General features: G+C 38.5%; 1 protein-coding gene across 9 annotated transcripts in view; it reads right to left on the minus strand.

The window, feature by feature from the left end:
* Positions 1 to 153: 153 nt before the first annotated feature.
* The window catches only part of NCF4 (neutrophil cytosolic factor 4), an 80,144-nt gene continuing 58,852 nt past the window's right edge, over positions 154 to 21,445 (minus strand). For 4 of the 9 annotated variants that reach the window (XM_072923427.1, XM_072923423.1, XM_072923422.1 and 1 more), the window contains 12 exons: positions 18,796 to 18,899; positions 10,869 to 10,955; positions 8,828 to 8,912; positions 7,525 to 7,678; positions 7,134 to 7,204; positions 5,629 to 5,756; positions 4,610 to 4,667; positions 2,933 to 3,031; positions 2,062 to 2,192; positions 1,906 to 1,971; positions 923 to 1,147; positions 154 to 566 (listed from right to left, as the gene is read on the minus strand). In XM_072923427.1, the coding sequence (XP_072779528.1) occupies positions 557 to 566; positions 923 to 1,147; positions 1,906 to 1,971; positions 2,062 to 2,192; positions 2,933 to 3,031; positions 4,610 to 4,667; positions 5,629 to 5,756; positions 7,134 to 7,204; positions 7,525 to 7,678; positions 8,828 to 8,912; positions 10,869 to 10,900 (1,059 nt within the window). In that variant the 5' untranslated portion in view covers positions 10,901 to 10,955; positions 18,796 to 18,899 and the 3' untranslated portion in view covers positions 154 to 556. Of the gene's footprint in view, positions 567 to 922; positions 1,148 to 1,905; positions 1,972 to 2,061; positions 2,193 to 2,932; positions 3,032 to 4,609; positions 4,668 to 5,628; positions 5,757 to 7,133; positions 7,205 to 7,524; positions 7,679 to 8,827; positions 8,913 to 10,868; positions 10,956 to 11,319; positions 11,422 to 18,795; positions 18,900 to 21,445 lie in introns of those variants that run through there. The other 5 variants (XM_072923425.1, XM_072923429.1, XM_072923426.1 and 2 more) reach the window with 4 other exon arrangements.

Consider the following 21,445-nt stretch of genomic DNA (forward strand, 5'->3'; position numbering starts at 1 on the left):
ACATGTAATACCACTGACACAATCATTGCTGTTTCTTCATCTCCTTTCTAAACTGAATTGCTACAATGCCTCTGAAGCAGGAAATTACATTTTGTAATATTTAAGTAAAGTCAAGAAGCCCTCCCCCCCCAAAAAAACACTTTTAAATAAAAATTTATGAACTAATATTTAGCTTTATTTGTTGAAGAATCTGATACAGTAATTTTTGTTAGTTCTACGTTTAAATGCAGTGTCAGAAAGCAGAAGATAGAGAAGAAACTGCTGTTTGAGTAGATATCCTACACATTTTCCCAGAACATGAAAATAAGTAGCTTGTACAATTATACAAAGGTCTATAAGGAACACCACAGCCGTACTAGGTTTGATTCACAGAATTCAATATACTGGTCAGTGGAAAAGAAGAAAGCTAAGATGGGCTGCAATTTCTTCACTGAAATAAAAAAAAAGTTTTCTTGATGCTCCAAGGACAAACTCTGAATGCCCAGTCAGACTCCAACATGAGAGAAATAATTACACAATGGCCCACAAACCTTCAGATCAGCAAATGAAGAGAAATTTATGGGAGTCTAGAGGAAAAACAAAAGCTTATGAAGACATTCTGGACAAATAACTAGCCTTGGGAATGAGAAGAGAAACGAGAGCAGGTCTAAGGGCTCAGGAGACATCTATTGCAGGCTAACACTGACTTGCTTTGTAAACATGGCCTGTGATTTTATTTCTCTATTCCACACTTTCTCTTGTCTCTATGTAGATGTCTGTATTGCAGATGTGTGCTAAAAAGCTGAAGTTAACTAAGTACAGATTTTACACTGAAAGGTAATATATCACTAAAAATTACTCATTTCAAGGACACTTCAAAGACATGTTGAAGGAAACTGCCTGCAGAGAGGGATGTCTATATAGAGATCTATATAACACTTACATTGCTCCTACTGTTTGAGTAGCACCTGTTCCTGGACTAGTGTTGTAGACACCCAAGTCATCTTTTTGAGTGATATGCAACTTCCAAGGGAAAAAGTGCTTCTCAGAGGGACTTCCTCTGCTCTGAGACACCATGAGTTCAACATCCTGGTCAGAGAGCAAGCGGATCAGATCACCATCAGGGTCCCGGTAATTCAAAACAATGTCATCTTGGTTAAACTCCTGCCTGGGAGAAAAGAAATTGATTGATACCCAGAAATCAAGGAATGCCTGGGAGGTGCTACATGATGAACAATATACTGACAATCTAATTAATTTTGATAAAAGTCACACAAAGCCTTGGGTGTCTTGGCTTTCTTGATACAGCTAGTACTAGAAATCATATAGCCACATTCATGCTGTGTTGTGTTTAAGATAAGAAATCTACCAGAATCAAGAACATTTCCAGTAACACCACATAAGTGGTGCAGTTAAGATGTGTGCTTGATAGAATTACCATGCAAAAGAGCTGACTGTGGTTACCACCCAGTTTTGCCTACTTATTTTTGCTCTTTCTGAGGAGTGTAAGAATATTAGAACAGGTGTTCTATTACCAATATTTTGTAATAGTTAATGTTCTAAATTGTTGATGTTCCACACCAGATGTGTTAGAAGGCCATGTCCTACATCCTGAAGAAATGTACTAGACAAGAGATGCTTTTATGAGGGTATGGTTCTTATCATAGTACAAGAAATGGAAATTTCTACCCATGACAATTGAGTCAGAAGAGTGTGTCAGTCCTTACTCATTGACAACCTCAAGAAGGACTAGTGTCTGCACACATGGCCCTGGGCCAAGTCAAAGTGTAATTTCTTCAAGACACTTGAAAAGTATTTCATACACAAAGCATGGTTGTGACCAAGTACAATGTGGAAAATCTCAAAACAGAATGAACTTGACAAATGTTTAAGTATCAAATATACAACCAAGTGCTTGCATTGTACCTCATCAATTCCATTAGATCTTTGAATAATGGAATGCTGTTCAGATCCTCTTCCACTGAAATATCCCTGTATTTAGAACACATCTAATCATTACATATCATGACAAGAGAATTGTTGGTATTTCTTCAGCAAACTTGAAGATTATTTTGTTACTACCTGATGGTGCTCACAGTCTCATCATAGTAATAACAGCGAACTTTATTAACTGTGTCTTCCTGCTGTGGTAAATCTTTTATGATCTTCACAAAAGCACATGGGAAAATCCCAGTGGCACCATCAGCAGTTCCCTGGAATGATAGGAAATGTTAGAATAAAGAAAACCATGCCATTTTGGCCAAATGAAATGGGTTCTAGAATTCAATTAATTTACATAGAAACAACAATAAGAATTTTTCCACTATAATCAAGAAAAGAAATTCTATGGAAGTGACCTGATGGCATCCCTACAAAAAGGTTATACAATTACATAGTCAAATACCAGGCAGGGGAGTGAAGCAGTGTGTAAAAAATGCAAGTCAGATGGTTAGCAAGGAAGGCTGTGGTGTTTGAGCAAGCAGAGATACCATATCAGCAAACACACAGTATGTTCCCCTCATCCTTTTTTCAGAACACTGCTGCATTACTCAAGTTCTCTCTAATCAGGCTGACGTGTGTTGTGGTATGAAGCATGAAGCATACATCAACCCACCCTGAGGCAAGAAACCAATTAATCGCTGAAATGGAGTTTCCATCTCCTTTCTGTGGCCTTTCTGTGTTCTAATCACTTCCAAAGAATTTAAAACATTCCAGCAGAAGCAAATGCAAATGAAAACAGAAGTCTGGAGGGCAGAAAATTTGTAAGCTAAAAACCATCATGGAACCAAACAATTACTAATTTGGAATCAAGGATTTAGTCTTGACAGCAAGATCTGATTACAATACAGTTTCTCCTTGAAAGGAAGAGGCAGGTCACAAGGATCAGGAGAGCCCTTTCTACTCACATATTTCAAGGTATGCTAATAATTCAGTACTGCTATTGCAGTCTTACCTCCAACCAGTCTTTGTTTACTTTGCTGAGTAGATAGATCAAATCTCCCTTCTTGAATCTGAGTTCCAGTTTATTGGTTCCAGGAAAATCAAACAGTGCCTGTGGAAAGTAATAACCTTGAAATTATTAATTCACAGAATTATGAAAGCAAATCTTTCTGCTGTGCTCTTGAGGAGAAAGCATAAAGCAGCAAGACAGTGTGCATTTTGTCATCACACATGTATTTCTGGGATAAGGTCGCATATATTTGACCGTAGTCTGCAGTTCTCACAATCTCTTCTCCTACTCAGCGCACACAAAACTGCTTTGAAGAAGCAGTGAAAGCACTAGGATAAACATGGCCCTGAGAGAGCTACATACAAAGATTCTTAAAGTGGCAGAACACTGAGCACCAGAGAAATAAATATACATAAGTTGAAAGCACTAAAGAGCAAGCAAGACAACAGAGCTGAAGCCAACTGACAGCTTGAAATCCTGAGAATTGAAAAATGTATTATTTCTTGTTGCAGCTTTATGGCTTTTAGATTTGCTGCAAAATATCACAAAGAGCCTTAAAAGTTGCAGAAATGTTGTGTCTTAATTTAAGGGTAACTAACTGTTGCTTTAACATCTAGCTTTCAGGTCTGGGTGCTGAACTGGGAAATGTGGGAAAGCTTGGGAAATTGACATGTTGTTGAAATGGAACTTAGATGTCCTATTCAGGGAAAAAAAAAAAAAAAAAAAAAAAAAAAAAAAAAAAAAAAGGTAAATGCATGCTTATCGCCCTAACGAAAGTTTGGATAGAGTGGCTGAGATATCAAAAATGCACATCTCCTCCATTGTCCTTAGAGAACATGGTCCCCATTCAAATGGTCTTAGAAGACCAAAAATGAAAAGATGTTCTTTATTCTGTGTTGCAATGGTTCTTTTGGTCTTATTAATGTCAAGAATCCTCTTAATTAAAAAACAAACAAACAAACAAAACAATGCTACTGTTGTTCAGATGTCTACTTAATAGCCCTTTCAAAAGCCTTTTTTCACCTATTGAAAAGTTCTGGTAGGTATATTCAATACTAATAAATTAATAGATAAAACCCAAGAGATATGACTGTTCCAAGAGCTGTCATTCTCTGTGTAAAGAACAAAAGCAACAAACCTCAAAGCAGATGCATGGGGATTTTAATCTTATATGGCGAAGTCACATGTTTCAGGAAGCAAGACTCTGCTCAGATAAATACTGGTTACAAAGCAGTCTCATGTGTTTAATAGTGAGAAAATATACCACAAAAGACAAGAGAATGGGCATTTATGTTACGGAAAATACTAAGATGCCTCACCTGCAAAGCTTTTAAACATATGCTGAAGTCAATGAAGCTGAAGCTTATGCCTGTTTTAGATTTAACTTAGGGGTAGCACTATGCAAATGTGAACCATTTGACAGTAAGCTGCACATATCTCGGTTTTGAATCTCCTGTCATTCTGATTTCACCATGGACCTTCTTATTACTCAAGTGATGAGGAACAAAACACCTCTTTCCATCCCTTGTTTCAATCCCTGTTGTTAAAATCAATTGTTTTCCTCTGTTGATTTCACTCTCTTCCCCCAAGTTCTAATCGAAAACAGCAACCTGATGGATGAGTTACCAAAATAAAACACTTTCACCTCCTGTCCTATGCCAGGTTGTGCAGAGTACTCACCTCAGCCCGTGGAGCTGCAGTGCGGTCAAAAACAGGCACTTGATCTGAAATGCTCTTACTGCAAAGATATGAGACAACAGGGAGTTAAACATCCTTCCAAGTCATTAAAAATGCTACACAATCAGTACTGCAGTGCCTGTGTTTTTACTGTTTAAGGGCATGTAAGCCACAGATCACTGGAGAAACTGCATGAGAATCTGTGTGCAGCACTCAAGTAAATAAATATGGATGCAACAACACTGTCCTAGTTCTCTCGGTTTCAGCGCAGAGCAGCAGCAATCTGATGGTGTCTGCTGCTGAGAACAGATGGACTTTTCAATACAGTCAGTATTCTGGACCTCTCTTCCACAGCACTACTTAGTCCCCCTACTCTGCCTTCTGGGCATCATTGTTTCTAGCATTTATGGCATTTAGTTCAAACTCTGCCATCATACATACATGCAGGTTTTGCACTGTTTGAGGTAGGTGAAAAGGAAGTGAGTCCATCTGTGGAATGCTGAAAGGGGAATTAATTTATCTGAAGGGTAATGAAGTATGATGTCTACTTAGTTCTCCAAAGGGGTGTCAACACTGCTGTGCAGGACAGGCCCCTGTTTAGACAAAGGATGGGAACAAATTAAGTATTCAGTTTCATTTAGTGTCTGAAGCAGATCTCACTGAATTCAGTGCCAAAACTCACATTGACTTCAGTGGTGCAGGCTTATGTCCTTAAGCTTGGGCTGTATATTCTGCATACTTTAGTGATTACCATTAAATAAATATGGGCAGATAGACCTGGACAGTATTTTTAAAAAGCAAGGTATACTCTCATTTTGGAATTTTCCTTTAATGCAAGTACCACATCCACTTTAAAAATCTGAGATTACTGAAAATGAGAAATACTCTTCAAAGACCTTCATATTAGGGATTCATGGATTCACTTGGAAAACAAAGTGGTGATCCTCATCTCTCTCTCCCCTCAAAACTGGACAGCATCCCTTACATTAAGCAATGCTGAAAAAAACATGTCAATCACTTACACTCGGCGTGTCCGTGGGCGAAGCCGTCTCAGTCTGTGAGGCACCTGCTCACCATCAAAGGTTGAGTGGTAGAAGAACAGCCGAACATCCTCATCCATCAACACCCAAGCAGGGAGGCAGAGCAGGTTCTGTGCCAAGAGCAAGCAGGAAGCAGATCGTAGCAGTGGGAGAGACCAATTCTCTATTTACTTACATGTAACAAATACACCTCTCTGACCTACGGGATCATGAAGGATATTCATTACTGCCAGAAATCTCCCTCCTCTCCTTTCTCACTCAGCAGGACACAGCTGAACAGCTGACAGTCTCTCCTCTTTACTCCTGGAGTTGGCCAATGTATTGCTTCACTTTTTGTACCTGATTTACTGCAGGAGTAATTTGCTTTTTGTTTTTCGTTTCAGAACATGAATGACTGTGGAAAGAAGACATTCTGAAGTACTAGGAAGTCTTGGCCAGTGCTTCAGACTTTTACTGATTTGAAGTTCAAGTCTTCAGTTAACATGCAAACAAAGAATATCTCTCCTTGATGTATGCTGCATTTTCACTGTAATTCAGCTACTCTCAGAAAGCCCAGCTGTCCTGATTCTGGCTGTGAGAGAGTAATTTTTCTTCTAAATAGCTGATACAGTGCTGTGTGTTGGATTTAGCATGAAAATAATGTTGATAACACACAGATGTTTTAGTTGTTTCTAACTAGTGGCTTACTTAGTCTAAGCCAAGGGCCCTTCTGTTTCCTAAGTCCTGCCAGTGAGGAGCTGCACAAGAAGTAAGGAGGGAGCATGGCCAGGCCAGTTGGTCCAAACCAGCCAAAGGGATATTCCATGCCATAGAATATCATGCCCAGTATGTAACTGGAGGGAGTTGCCCAGGAGCCACAGATCACTGCTCAGTGGACTGGCTGGGCATCGGTCAGCAGGTGGTGAGCAATTGTATTGTGCATAATTTGTTTGTTTTCTTCTTTAGTTTTATTTCTTTGTCTTTTTGGCTACCTCCCTTCTAATTATAATTATTTATTAGTATTATATTTTACTTTATTTCAATTATTAAACTGCTCTTATCTCAACCCATGGGTTTTACAGTATCCAGTTATCCTCTCTATTCCATTGGGGAGGAGGGAGTGAGCAAGAGGCTGCGTGGCACTTTGATGATTATGAGGTTAAAGCACAACCCACACACCATTCTCCTAATCCCTTGGATGCACACACCAACTCTGTATTCATGCAACACCTGGAGATTCACCATTTCCTCATACATCTTGGAGGGTTTTGGTAAGGATGTCTATCTGTATATGAAGACAGAGTGAGCCTTTGTGAACTGCATGCTCCAGCAGACCCTACAGTCTGAACAATCTGGGGAAGAGGACTCCAGGTTGTACCACAGTGTGGGCACTGTGTCTTCAGAAAAGCAGAACAGAGAGAAGCAGATGCTTAGAACTGTAACAGTACTGTCTGTCTTAGCTAATTTCAATGGCTAAGTGCATTCTTTACTTCAAAATTAAGTTTTACCTTCATGTAGACATTTAGAATAGGAATCCTGTTCTCAGCAATTTCCTTTTTGGCGCCAACAAAAACTTTTCCTGGAAAATATAAAACCTGTGACAGTTATTGAAAAAAAAAAAAAAAAAAAAAAAAAAAAAAGAAAGAAACTGTCAGAGAAATGAAGCAATTATGAGGAAGTAGAAGCTCCAAAAAATTTACATATTTTCTAAGGGATTTTATGTTCCTAAATGAACTTTACCACAAGTGAAGGGACTGGCAATGAAACATGGCTTCTCTGGCATTCATAGCCAGGAATTAGTTCCTTGTCATAACTACTTCTCTCATTGCATTCCTCTTTAGGACAGCCTGGGGGTGAGAAAGCTGCTAATTATGCAACGATTTGGTACTGACAGCTTACCTGGCAGTACAGGGAGTGTGCAGGTAAATGGGCTGTTATTGCTCTCTGGCCCATATCTCTGCTCTAGTTTGGTGTGCAGGGCATAGAACTCACGATAGCGCCGGAAAATCAGGTATCTGCCACCACCTTTAAGCTTTACTTCAATGACAAACATCTGAAACAGAAAAGAGGGATTCAGGCTGATGTTCATACTTATAAATACTCACAAATGTGAGTGAGGTATAAAATAGGAACATAAGATCAGTGCTCCATTAGTGGGAAAATCTCTTAGGAGCAGAGAGGAAAGCAAGCCTTCAGTTAAGCATCTGCAAATTCAGGCACTAGGATATAACAAGGTAGCACCAGTATAGTATTTGTGTGGGTCCTTGCATGTGAAGCATGTCCCTGTGGCTGCTTTATATTATATGATCTTAAAAGAAAACATGAAATTACTAGATTCAACTTTATGCTCACACACTTTACCTCGGTGACATGCAAGATACATTAGGGAGACAAATACAAATATTTTACAATAAGATGCTTTGGACATCTAAATCTAGAGACAGACAGACATCTAAATTAATTGATTTTCAGTATTGAAGGCAGTCATACTTCTTTTTTGACTTTAATGAACATAATTGTAGAAATTATTGTCTGACATCCTTCAACCACTATTTTATTTCTCTTTTGACAAAATTGCTTTGCTCTAAAGGAACCTAAAATATCCATGCACTGACCTCTGAGTCACATTGGAGCCAGATCCTTCAGAAAATATAAAGACAGAGCAACCAAACATCACTCTATTCCAGAGAAAAACCTAAACACTGCAGTGGGAAGGATTTTCTGAGCAATGTCTCCAGCAGAAGTCAGACTGAGATGGTCATATTCAAACCTTCAGAAAATCTTAGTGCCTTTCCCTACTGTTCCCTTCCTGTGTGCTCTTTTGTGTCCTAATATGTTACCTCCTGTGAAAACAGGAGTATCCTAACTTGCTAGTACAACGGAATAATAAGCCTTTCTACCCTCTGAATTCTTTCCTACTATTTTCACCAATGGTAGAGCACTCCAACAAGAAACAAATCAGATATTAGGAAAAATTATGATGTTAGAGGGTATCTCCTACATTTCATTCAGAAAATAAAATTTTAGACTGAATCTGGGATAACTATACTCCATTCCAGAAAAAATAAAGCACAGAGAAGTCTGCCATATGGAACTACTCATGCCAAAAAGCAATTACACCAGATTTACTGCATTTTGCTTCCCACAACCAAACCAGTCACAGGTGAAGGCATATAGAGGCAGGATAAATCTCCCTTCTTACATAGTAATTAGTAAAGCCTTTCTTCTCTTCTATATCTGCAATATTAGCTGAAACAGGTACATCATCTGGAAGCTGGTCAAAATCACTGTGAAGCAAGAACAGAAGATTTAGGTTACTCATATTGGTAATAGCCTTTGAGGTACCCTATGCCACACAGATTAAAGACGGGCTATATCACATTTTCTAGTATCAAAAGCAAGATGTTAGAAACTCATGGTGCCATTCTCTTCCTCTGGAGGTCTGATCTTGAGATGTCAAGTTTCAATAGGTTCAGCACAAGTCAGTGACCATTGGGAAGATTCATTATGCCTGAAAAACACCCTTTTCATTCCTAGGCTTGCTTGAGGAACAGGACTACAACACAAATACTTGAATTGCTAAGCTGTTCCTGAGAAATGTGATCACCTGTGGATGCATTGTTAATCCTTCTTTAATCTAGGAGATTTACAAACAGAACTCTGCATCAGTAGATCCTATTCTAAGGAGATCATTATACATCATTATACATTATGCTGCTATTATTACTGCATTCCTGTAGGGAATAGGAAATAGTTCTGAGAAAACAGCTTGTTATGCAAGGTGCTGTAGAAACTGGCAGCACAAAGCTAAATCCTAAAAACTTTATACTCTATGCAAGATGTGTAAAATGTACCACATACATATAATAAAAGAAACAACAGGATAAGCACAAACAGAAAAAGAACAAAGAAACAAAAGCATAGTATTGTTCTATATCAAAACTAGTGGTATCTACACTAGCTGTCAAAATGTTGTCAAGTTTTCTTGTAAACATCACATAAAGCAAATTCTTAAAGAGGCTTGGAAAAATAAGACTAGACTATCACAGATTTAGAGACCTCCCAGTCACAGCAGGTAAAATTCATCACAGAATCACAGAATATTTGGAGCTGGAAGGGACCCACAAAGGTCATCAAGTACAACTCTTAATGAATGGCCCACACGGGGATTGAACCTACAGCCTTGGCATTTATCTCCCAGTCACAGCAGGTAACCTAAAGCAAGCACAAAGTTGTTTGAAAATGTCAACAATGTGTGAAGGAACACATGGTAGTAGGCAAGGTTAGAATAAGCTTTGCAGATCCTAGAAAGAATTGGATTTAAAGTGAGAAGGAAGGATCCCTGCAGGAACACCTAATGAGCAGCTATATGACCACAGTCACATTACTGGTCTATACTGCCCTCACTACAAAAGAGATTGGATTGGCAGGTGCTTTTTCCTCTATGACCTTCTCCTTGGTGCTTTGACAAGCAGATGACAAATTCACCTTTGCTTCAGTCTTATAACTCAGTGCTGTCAGAAGGGTATTTATACTAACACCTGAGTAAAAAGAATATAAAATGAGGAAAAAAGAATAACAAATGAGATAAAGAGAGATTTTCTGAAGGATCATCTAAGAAATGCCAAGCTGACAAAATGTTAAATATTCTGTTAATACAAAAAAAAAACAAACAAACAAACAAAAAACAACAACAACAAAACAAAACACCAAACCAAACTGGTAGTTTTCTCAGTTTATTCTGCAAAGGAAGGTCCCAAGCAGGGGCTTCCACAAAGGCGTAGCCCATTTGAAATGCTGAAGTAATGATGCAACATCTTGCAATAGTTTGCTGTACAAGGAAAATGCCATGAATCAGCACCACCCACAATACTGTAAGCACTACCCCTTACTGTGAAGAGGGATGTGGCTATGGAGACCAAGAGATATACTTAGTCATATCACAAACACTCATATAATAAACTCCAGTAAAAGGGAAACTTGTTTTGCAGCTATAAGGAGGACAATGACCCAATGTGTCCTAGGTCATGAATATTCCCCACAAAAAGGAGAAAGTCCACTCCAGCATAAGAAATAATGGTCTGCTCGACCCTAAGCAGCCTAATAGTGTGGAAGATACACACTGTTCTGATAATAAGAAGCCTTTTAGAATCATCAAAGATGCTTGCATCCAAATCAACCAAACAGATCACAGGAGTTATGTGAGGCTTGTGGGGAGGCAGGAGCAGGGAGAGACACGTTACCTCTTGTCTCGCAGCTGTCGGGGAAGAGACATTGTTCTTCTTGAATCCAGATGACTAAGATCTATTCCTCTACTTCTTGAGCAGTTCCTGGTTTAATAGGATGAACACAAAGTCAGAGTAATTCTCCCTGCATTAAACAAAACTCCTTTGCAAGGCCTCAGAGATCTTTTTTTAATGTTTCAGTGTCAGACGATTTCTGCTGTACCTCCACACCCCCACGAGTTTGAGGAAGTACCAGGGGAAAACAGTAATAAAGAGAGACTGTTCTGTGATGTCTGTCATGTCTCAAAACTGACACAACTGAGAAACTGAAAGCCCAAAAAAAGACAGAAACTATGAGCCACATATTCCTTTGTCCACCCTCCACTGAAATATTTGCCTTTGTTGAAAGCCAGTATGGGAGTGCTCAGCAAAGTCTGTTGTGCCTCAGCTAAAATGTCCCCATATATACCTTTGCATTAATATTTGTAAACTAGGATGAATACTCCTGATCCCTTCTTGAAGCTTTGTGATTCCCAAGGATCCTCCTTTTCAGAGACCAAGAGCCAGGAGGTGGAGCTAAAGAATAAATTTTTAAATGGGAGCAGAACGTATAATCAGAAAAATCAGCCTTGTCGAACACCAGGACATCGGGCACAGGAGATGAGATTTGAAGGGTGGAACAATGAAAGTAAGACAGGAGTCCTTTAAAGGACAGAGATCTTTTTGGCTTCATGTGCTCAACACAACCCACATTTGCCACATACAAAGACAAGGTAATGGCTGGTCCTGGCTTTTACTCTAACTGTAGTGACAAAGCATTTATATGACATCAGTTGACAATCTTTCAAGAAGAAAATAAAAGGAAGAAAACTATGAGGAAACCGTGATTTCTTAACAATATGGCTAAGCTGTAACACAGCTTATCTGCCTTAATCAAAAACGGTTATGTACATTCTTGCCTCTCCATTTCAGTCTTTTACTCTCCTCCATTTTTGTGTTCCACATATATTTGCCTCCTTCTCCTCCTTCCGTTGCCAAGAACAAAAATTCCCATCTGAATGGAGCAAAAATCAACCAGCATACTTCAAAATAAAACTCTATTTACAACTGTAATCATCAGCCTTGAGAGCAACTGCATTGCATTGCATTTTAATGAAGTAAATCCTTCACCCAGCTCCTTTCCATGGATAACTCTAGGCACCATAATAGAATTTGAGAGGGGATATAGTGTCTCTTAATCAGAAGGGACCAGGAGAACAAAATTCTGAACTGTATTTTCTAAGTGATCTGCTACTTTGTACATATCATAGCTTTGACAAGAAAATCATAGAAAGCGTATCCTAATTTTTTCAAATATCCCGAAAGATAATCTAGATATAATGTAGGTACATCTTTTAATAGACACAATGCAAAAATACGTGTTCATTGTTTATCTAGGGAAGTGGCTTCTTTAAAACAAATCCACAGAAACTCTCAGACAAACTGTCTATGCAACTGCTTTGCTGTAAGATGAGTAAAGCAAACTGAAAGCACCTCAATTCCACTACTCTTGACTAGAGAATACAGCCAGTAATAATACTAACCTGACAGAATAATGCTAAACCTACTAAGAATGTTTATGGTTCTGCAGTATTTTCTTGTTCTGAGCTCAACCAGAAAGAAGGCTTGCTTTTCTAACAAAAGGCAGATTTTTACCTTAGGTGAGTGGATAGCTGATTTGTTAAAGAGATTACCAAGGCTGTGAGACTAAGATTAGAAACACTGTTTTGCTATGTTCTTCTGTGCTATATCAGTGCCTCAACTACCACTTGTTTTCTTTCCATTTCTATTATTGTGCTACTATAGCAGAAATAACAATTTCTATTATTTGGGCTGAGAAATTAGGCTATCTCTAATCAAATACACATCCTTTCTCTGTTTAAATAATTATTTCATGAATGAAATAAATATCCATTACAAAACTGATATCCTAAGAGTACCTATGTCAAGAGATATGCCTGCACTAGGAAAGTACCCAATTTCATCAGCTGACATGGCCAGCTCTCAGTTTTGAGAAAACCCATCCACACACTATGGCTGGCATGGTCATTGTGGTGCTATGCACCAACCCAAATACACGTGCAAGAGAAAGCAGGAATTCATCCAAGTGCAAGGAATACAAAACAAATACTGCTTCATTAAAGGAGACTACTAAGAGAATCCTCAGATGACTGAATCATGACCATATGCTGCCACTATATGCCTCTTCACAGTTCAAAATCTACTCTATTATTCTGGACATGCCTGTGAGCTGTGAAACTGTGGCCTTCTGTCCAATGCACCTGTTGTTAGAAAACACATGTACAAGGATACACAGAGCCCTGGAAATCTGACAGTATCAGCTAGACCCAAACAACCAAAGCGAGTGAGGAATTTTAATGAAAAATAGGAATCACTAGAGATATGAACCACTAATAAAAGGTAAACCAAAAAATGTAGCAGAAATACTCAGCTGACTCAAGTTTGGGTGACAGCACTACATACCACGTCTGCTAGGCCAGCAGCAACTGTACCATTTAGCATGTCTCTATGGAATAATGGCTTCTCTCTGATGCACCTGATATTACAAAAACGGTGTGCAGTTATGCTTAATCACCATAGAATAAATATTTTAAGTGATTGGAGGAAATGAACAAGAATGATATTGTTAAAAGATGTCTGATCTCATCACAGGAAATAACATTTAGCCATAACTGCAATGAATCTGAACATCAAATAGAAACACATATGGCAGAGTTGGCTTGCAAGATACTTTCATTCAAACTATTGTTTTCAAAGGATATGTGGAATATTTGATTCTGTAGCATACACATCATTAGCAGTTGGATGCCCTGACTCCTGCGGTTGCTTGAGACTGAGCTGCAACTGTAATAACACTGATTTGGGAAGTGTTTGGGGATCTTTTTCATTTTCCTTTAATAATACTTGTACAGACCACCAGCTTTACAGAATATTTTAATAGACTTTTACAATACTTGCTTTCAAAAACAGCCATGTACAAACGAGCAATTATTTTTATTACAGCACATGAATAATTTATTAAAATTTTATAAAATTTCTGGACAAAAGTTACATTAGATAAGCTATTAATGTCTGTCCTGAAATCTTGGAGCTCTTTTGTAGCAGGTAGTGCTACAAAATCCTTAGGAGGCAGTTGGCACAATGGTAAGTAATAAGACTGTTTCTTTCCTATATGCTTTCAGGACAGTTGGGGAAAAAAAAAAACATTTAAAAAAAAAAAAAAAAGTTGAAGTTGTCCTATCTTTCTGAACTGACCTTGAAACTTTGAAAAAAAAACCCAAGGAGGGCATAAGTTGAGAGTTGAGCTAATTGGTTTTGTATTCTTCATTTGATAACAGTTCAATTCATAGTGCCTGAATGTATGGATATTCTCCCTGTCATGCATTGTGTTGGGATTTAAAAAGCCACAGGAGTATGGATTGATAGAATTTGGAAATGTGCTTGGAATTAAATCTGGACACTGTTTCCATGATTGCTTTTTAGGGTGAAAAGTAGCTAATAGGTATTTGCAGAAAAAGACTCTTTTCATGCCCTGCTGATATAAACACAACTAAATAATCCATCTTGGACTGAAGAAATTTAAAGGTCAGCATCTACCACTGTTCCTGACAGTGATCTTAATGGTGTCATTTCCAGAATAAATTATTACTCAACATGGAAGAGGTTTACAGAACCAAATCTTAAAGAAAGAGCAGCATTTTTTTTTAAAAGTACATTCTTCTCAGAATATCAACCCAAATCATAAACCTGAATCCTGGCTTTTCCACCTCTACTGCCTGAGCAAAAAAAGGATCTCAGGAAAAAAAAAAATAAATGAAAAAGTGAGGTTTTTCTTTTGAAATTATCAGCTATTTTGGAAATATGCAACCAACAATGCCATTCTGAGATTTCATAGTTCATTATTCAATAGGTAGATCTCACCAGTTTTCTTATGCAGAGCAATATCACAAGCAGTATTATGATCTTCCTCTCAGCAGAAAATAATTCTTCTTTTAAAATAAACCTCCTTCCTTTTAAAAATATACAGGATTTCTTTCTGATAGAGTAAAATCATTAAGATTGGAAGAGTTAGAAGAAACTTCTTCATGAGCAATGGACATTTTGTTCTTGCAGAGATAAGGTGCCCAGGACTAGACTAAGGGAGAAAAATGGTGCCCAGGACTAGAACTAAGTCAGAAACAGCAAGAGAACATTTCTTCATCCAGACCACATATCACTTCCTGGATAAAAGAGGTAAATAAGGAAGAAATAGGGCAGAGCTTGTCACTGGTATTGTGCATGACAGATGCGGGCTGGAGGTAGAGCCCTGTGCTCCAGTCAGCTTCTCCAATGTCAAAGTCTGGTAACTGGCCATTGCAGACAAAGCAGAAGAGTTCCATTCAAGCACTCCTGAGAGAACTATACCTACAACCACCCCTCCAGAACTTTAAAACCTAGTTTTAGTGCACAGCAGCAGTGCACCTTTGTGGCAGGATAGTTTTCCTAAGTCTCCTAGTCATCTTGAGCATCAAAAATCTTGTGTGAGTGATTGCTACTCAAGGCAAAGAAAATTCTGTTTCATCTATTTCACAAGTTCAAAAGACCTGTTAAAATTACTCAAAAAAACTTCATGGAACTTCCCCAAATGGCAAAACAGGGTTGGGATTTGCTAAAATTTGTGCAGTGATACATTCAAATCAGCCTACACTGTTCCTAACAGTTTAATTTCCCCATCCATTTGAAGAAATCCTGTGACCAAATTCACTTTACCTTATTTAGAAACTTTAGGTAAGTGCCTGTAGTTAAGTGAAGTTTTCTGAAAAGTGAAGAGAGACAGGCACCACTGGCCAGTAACTAAGACCTCAAGTGGGCCAATTCTCCCTATGAAGGTTTTATCTGTCTCCTAGGAATATACATGAATTATGAAATGGCTATATTCCCAGTTTTGTCACCTCAGGTTTCTAAAGGTAAGGTAATAAATCTGTCCCTCACTGTGGACCTAGTTATTACTGGTAAAAAGGTACTTTCTCATTCGGGACTCAGCTATATTTGGATATGCACTTTTACACTGGTATAATTGTCTTTACCCTAGGGGAGTTGTACTACTTAAGATACACTGATATAGTCAAAGAAGCACAATTTTCTGGTGCAAAAATATCCAGTCTGCTCCTTACAGAGAGTTTATGGCTCATTTTCTGATGGTTCACAAACTGGGACAATATTCCTTAATAGAATCAGGGGGCAAGGGGGCTAGAGATTAGGATAGGCAGGCAAGTGGCAAATAGAGAGGCAATAAATATCAAAGACCAGGGATTTCAAAGTTCTGTTCTGTCTATTCTTCACAACCTATACTTACAGCCTGCCTCACCTACTGGCCGTTTATTACCTCAGCCTTCATTTCTTGAAAGACAAACTCATGGAATGAATGTACCAATTAACATTTCAATAAGTAATTCAGTCTCAAATCAGTGGCTGAACTGTCCATTTCAAGTGTGGAGGGCTGGAGTTTATGTCTCTCATACCTCAATAGGCAGAAGGCTGCTTTGTTATGTGAAACTGGGTCTGAACATGAGACCTCTTAATTAACTGCCATACCAAGTTCAGCCACTGCCTTGCTGTGTGTAATTCCTTCTGCCTTAGTTTTGCCATCTGTAAAATAGGGCTGACTAAGACTTTTCTCATGAGGGGAGAGGTGAGAAGGAAAAATGCTCAGTAGAGGTATAATTCTTGGGGAAAATCAGGAAAAAAGTGTCAGATTACAACCATTATCCTTTGCAACCTACCTGCACTCAAAATCGCCTGCAGTGCAAAGAGAAAACAATATTAAAAGATTGCTTTTTTAAAATGTGACAGTAATCCTCTGATACCAGGCCTTAGGACAGATTCCCAAACCCTCAGAAAAGACTGTAGTGGCTAAACTATCACATATATTAAACAGCAGTAGCCAACAGGCCTGTTCTACTACAGAATGAACAAGGAAAGGAAATTAATAACTTTCTGCCCAGAGTGCTATTTAATCTTGGAATGCATCATCATGCTTGTGGATTGCTTCAATAATCTGAGCCAAACAAAGTTACTGGAGAACTTTGAAATTGTGATTTCAAGAAATGAGTATACGGTAATGGTGACAACTTAGGAAATCCCCTGCCTTCACATACTCTTGCTTTTTTCCTGCCTCACAGGATGGTACATCTGAGCCTGTGCTGCAAAATACATCAGCTAACTAAGCCAGCTGTAAAAACACTTTTTAAGCCACAGATCAAATTTTCAGCCCAGCTCACAGCACAGACATCAACATGATGAGGAGAATGAATGGGGAGGAATACATTAAAAAAGCACTGCCTGATAACTTTGTCTTACAAAAGCATTCTGGTCTGACAACACAGTGAGTGCATGTGTGTACATGTACAGCCCCAAATAACTCATTTTGTCTCCTGACAATCTATCTCCTCACGCAGATATTAATGCAGCCTCTTTCACCCACATGCTTTAGGGAAATCTAACAGTGGTGTGGCAAGAACTTTACTACTTCTATGAGGTATGGAAGAAGCCAAAACACACCCCAAACCATTACCTTCACTCTAATAGTTTTTCTGAATGAGACTGCAGCTACTGAGGTAGTACCTACAGAATACAGTTCTTGAGTAGCTGCTCCTCTCCACTTTAATGCCTTTGCCCTGTTTGCCATCACTTTACTCATTTGCCACCACTTTATTCATTTTTCCAGATTTCACTACAAACAACTTGTACAAGCTGTTGCACGATGTGAATGCAGTGCCATAACTGTGGGTTTCTCATCAGGAATCATAACACAGGTAGGTGGAAAAGAGGGCAGAAAACCGTATGGCAACAGCAGTTTTTCATGATTGGAAAGTGTTTGCCTTGTGTAAAGGTAAAAAAGAAAACTTCAAAATAATGTAAAAGGAGGAAGTGAATGGTGGGGGAGGAGAGTAAAAGTCAAACATGCCTGTGACTAAGACATACAATAAAATCTATTTACTATCGAAATAATTTGTAGTCCAAACAAGGTGGCAATGACACTTTCAGATATGTCTGCTGAAAAACAGTAAAAGGTAGAGGGGGATTGATGTCCTGTTCCAGTTCTTTCTGTTCCACATCTCGCCTCTTGAGTTCTGCTGAATGTGACATTTTTCCCTGGCACCTAATACACAGATCTCTGCTGCTAATTTTGTGCACAGAGTTCTCATGCTGTGTAATTTGAGGCCAGAGACTCCTCCAACAGCCTGCCAGACGGAGTGCACACCCTTCAACACTGCTTCTGCTGCAGAGAAAGGGGGGATAGGACAAGGAAATGAGCCAAACAAGAAACAAGAAACAAGCTTCCAGTCTTGTCCAAGATGTTTAGCCAATTTTTGGCTCTTAGATTTACCAGGGATCTATCCCCAGCTCCTCCTATCCAGTTTGTCAGAAGATGCATCCATTGGATTTGCCAGCAATTGCAAATACTTAAGATGTCAACTTAAGATGCATACTTTTCCTTTTTTTTTTTTTTTTTTTTCTGTATTAGATCCTGTCTGGCTGCTCTAAAACTAAAGCAAGCTGTTGCCATGAGGGTCTTTCAGTACAGCCCTGAGAAGTAGTATAAAAACTGATTTCTGCAGTATTGTAATCAAGGATTTGAAAGACAATCTGTTTTCTCTTTCTCCCCACCTTGGTTAATATGTCTGCATGTCACAGAGATAGTCTGCACTGTAATACATTCTACTAAAATGAGAATGGTCAAGTAAACTTCAAAACATGGGCCAATGTGTTCAGTAGGGGATTGAACTGGATGAATTCCCATTAACTAACCAGAAACAAGTCTCCCCTCTTAGCTTCCAGTGCCTTTTAGTGGAATCATCACTTTCCACAGTATTGAATTACATCCATTTTCAATACTACTTACTTCTTGGTGCTGGTATTGCCAGAAGGAGAACACCCCACACCACTGTATTCTCTCCACTCCAATCTTCTTTCTCTTGGCTGTATCAAAAACAGACAGTGAGGGAACTGCAGGATAAAAAGAAAAAAAATAAGAAAAAAAAAATTTAAAAAAATTTCCATAACAGAATTTCATCAGTAACTTCTTCTACTGTAAATACTTTATGTCCAAGCAAAATACTGCCTAAAGATTTCTTTGGATGGGACAGCATCATCCTCACTAATGCCTCTTCTCTGATAATTATTTTGACCAGAAGTATCAAGCCCAAACCTAGTCTGAAAAAAAAGAAAGTCTCTCAGGCCCTGCTGTACAGTGAGTGCTATGATAATCCACAGACCCATCTGAGACTAATTTAAATTTTTATTAGAATTTGAGAAGAGCTGAGACATCTCCTTCTGCTGTTCACCTGCAAAAGAGCATCATGATCTTTGACATCCAGAGAACTCTCTTTGAACTTTCTCTGCAGTTCATCTCATTGTGAAACAAGTGCCTCTGGAGAGAGAACAAGGGAGGGAAGGCAGAAGATGAACATAGTCCTTTATTCTGTATCTGGGAAGTCAGATAGACAAAAGATTACACATAAAAGTCAGATAACTTCATCTACTGATTTACTACAACCACTAACATGCTCCATGGAAGAAAAAGGACAGAATGAGAGAAAAAATAGGGACAATGCACAGCTGACTAAAAGAGTAACATAAACAGGGATGTATGGAAACAATCAAATGTAAGGAAAAATTGCAAAGAATCTATCTTTTCTCTAAAGAATTGTACTGCCTTTCTAAACTTGACCCACATGTGTCTGGCTAGCTAATATATGAGATGTGAAGCTGACCACCCAGAAGGCTGGCTATAAATTATATCTCTTAGATATGCCAATATGATTTACATTAGGAGATAGGAAGAGCAAACTGATGAATCTTGACCTTACTCACTGAGGAACTGCCTGTAATATACTCTGTTGGTACCTGAAAATCTGTAGATGCCCTGAGGTAGTAATATTCCTTGCCAAGACCTCTGCATCATAAAAGATAATAGATCAGAGCCTTTTTTCCAATGTCTGAGAGCGTGGCTGCCTAGCACAACTACAGTCTCAGATCCACAACATTTGCAATGTTGCTGACCAAGCTTTACTTAAATCCTTGCTTTTTCCTCTTCTTTCATACATCTTCATTGTTTAGCCATTATTTCTCTTTCTATACTTCCATTTCAGTCTGTTGGGGATTTTTGCAGTAGCGAAAGAGTAGCCAGTAGGTCAAGAGTAATTCTTTTTCTTGTCTAGTAAATGCTTATCAGGCTGTATCTGGAATACTGTGAGACTGTATCTGGAATACCATCACTAGTTTTGGACTCTCAAAAACAAGACAAATATTGACAGTCTGATAGAGTTCAACCAAGGACAAATAAGGCTGGAACATATGATATTCAAGGAAATGTTGCAGTAAATTACTTGGTTTAGCTTAGAAAAGACTGGGAGGGAGGTATAATTGTTACTCCAATTAAACAAAGTGAAATTAAAGATCAGACACAGCTAGATTCTTCTCCCAGGTAGACAATGAAAGGACAGGAGACAGAGAGTTGCACAAGCAAAAAATCTCAGTGGAGATAAAAAAAATAATTCAACATGACACTGGAACAAGGCCATAAAAAGACTGTGGGATCTCTGTCATGGGAAATGTGCAAATTTTGACTAGACAAGTTTAACATACCCTTAGTATTGGGTCATCTTTGAGCTATTCATTGCATACATGACATCTGGTGGACTCTTCTAACCTTACTTATTCTATGTTCAGATACCAGATGCTATCTTCAGACAACCAAAGCCTCCATCAGAGTTACTGGTCAGCCAAGACAATCTGCTTGACCTAAATTAAAATCTCTCAGGCATTTGGCAACCATGAACACTTCAGACAGTCTATGATACAGTGCTATAAAATTAAATTTCTTGTATTAAAAAAAAAAGGAATGAGATTAAATTCACGTTTTCCTCAAATCAACACTTCTAAAATCATTACCTTTAATAACATCATAGTAAAATGTATTGATTCATATTCTCAGATTGGATTGAGAGAAAGTAGAAATCAACTGATCTCCATGCCTTGCTTATACTTCCTACCTCATTAATCTGCATATTATTTTCTCTTTGATCACCAACTTTTCCTGCCTCACCATTTTCCCCTGGAAATGGTGAAATTTTTCATCCCTCCCCAAGCCCATCTTCCTCCTCAACCTACTTTTCTCTTCACATAGCCTTTTATTTCCTTTATTGATCCCAACCTTTGTCCTTCTAGCCTTGAACCTCTGAGCTGGAAAATAATTCCTCAAGGCACCTCCCCTAAATAGCAGCTAATTATTTGGCTTTGGGCCTACACCTGCTTCGTCAGCTCTCTTGTCATCAAGTCTATCAAGCGTGTGAGGAAGCTTTGGAATGACCAAGAAACCTATAAACTGACCTGGTAATCCCAGGGAAAACCTGGTCTGCATTAGTGATACTTGTAAAATAATCAAGAGAGCTTGAGAGATGCGTAAAGTACGTTTGAGCAGCCTTCCTCAAATGTTGCTTGACACTTCAAGTATTCAGTGCTCCAAAAAGGGGGAGGAGGGAAATATGTGT

Source organism: Taeniopygia guttata, chromosome 1A (genome assembly GCF_048771995.1).
Source record: "Taeniopygia guttata chromosome 1A, bTaeGut7.mat, whole genome shotgun sequence".
Classification (NCBI taxonomy): Eukaryota; Metazoa; Chordata; class Aves; order Passeriformes; family Estrildidae; genus Taeniopygia; species Taeniopygia guttata.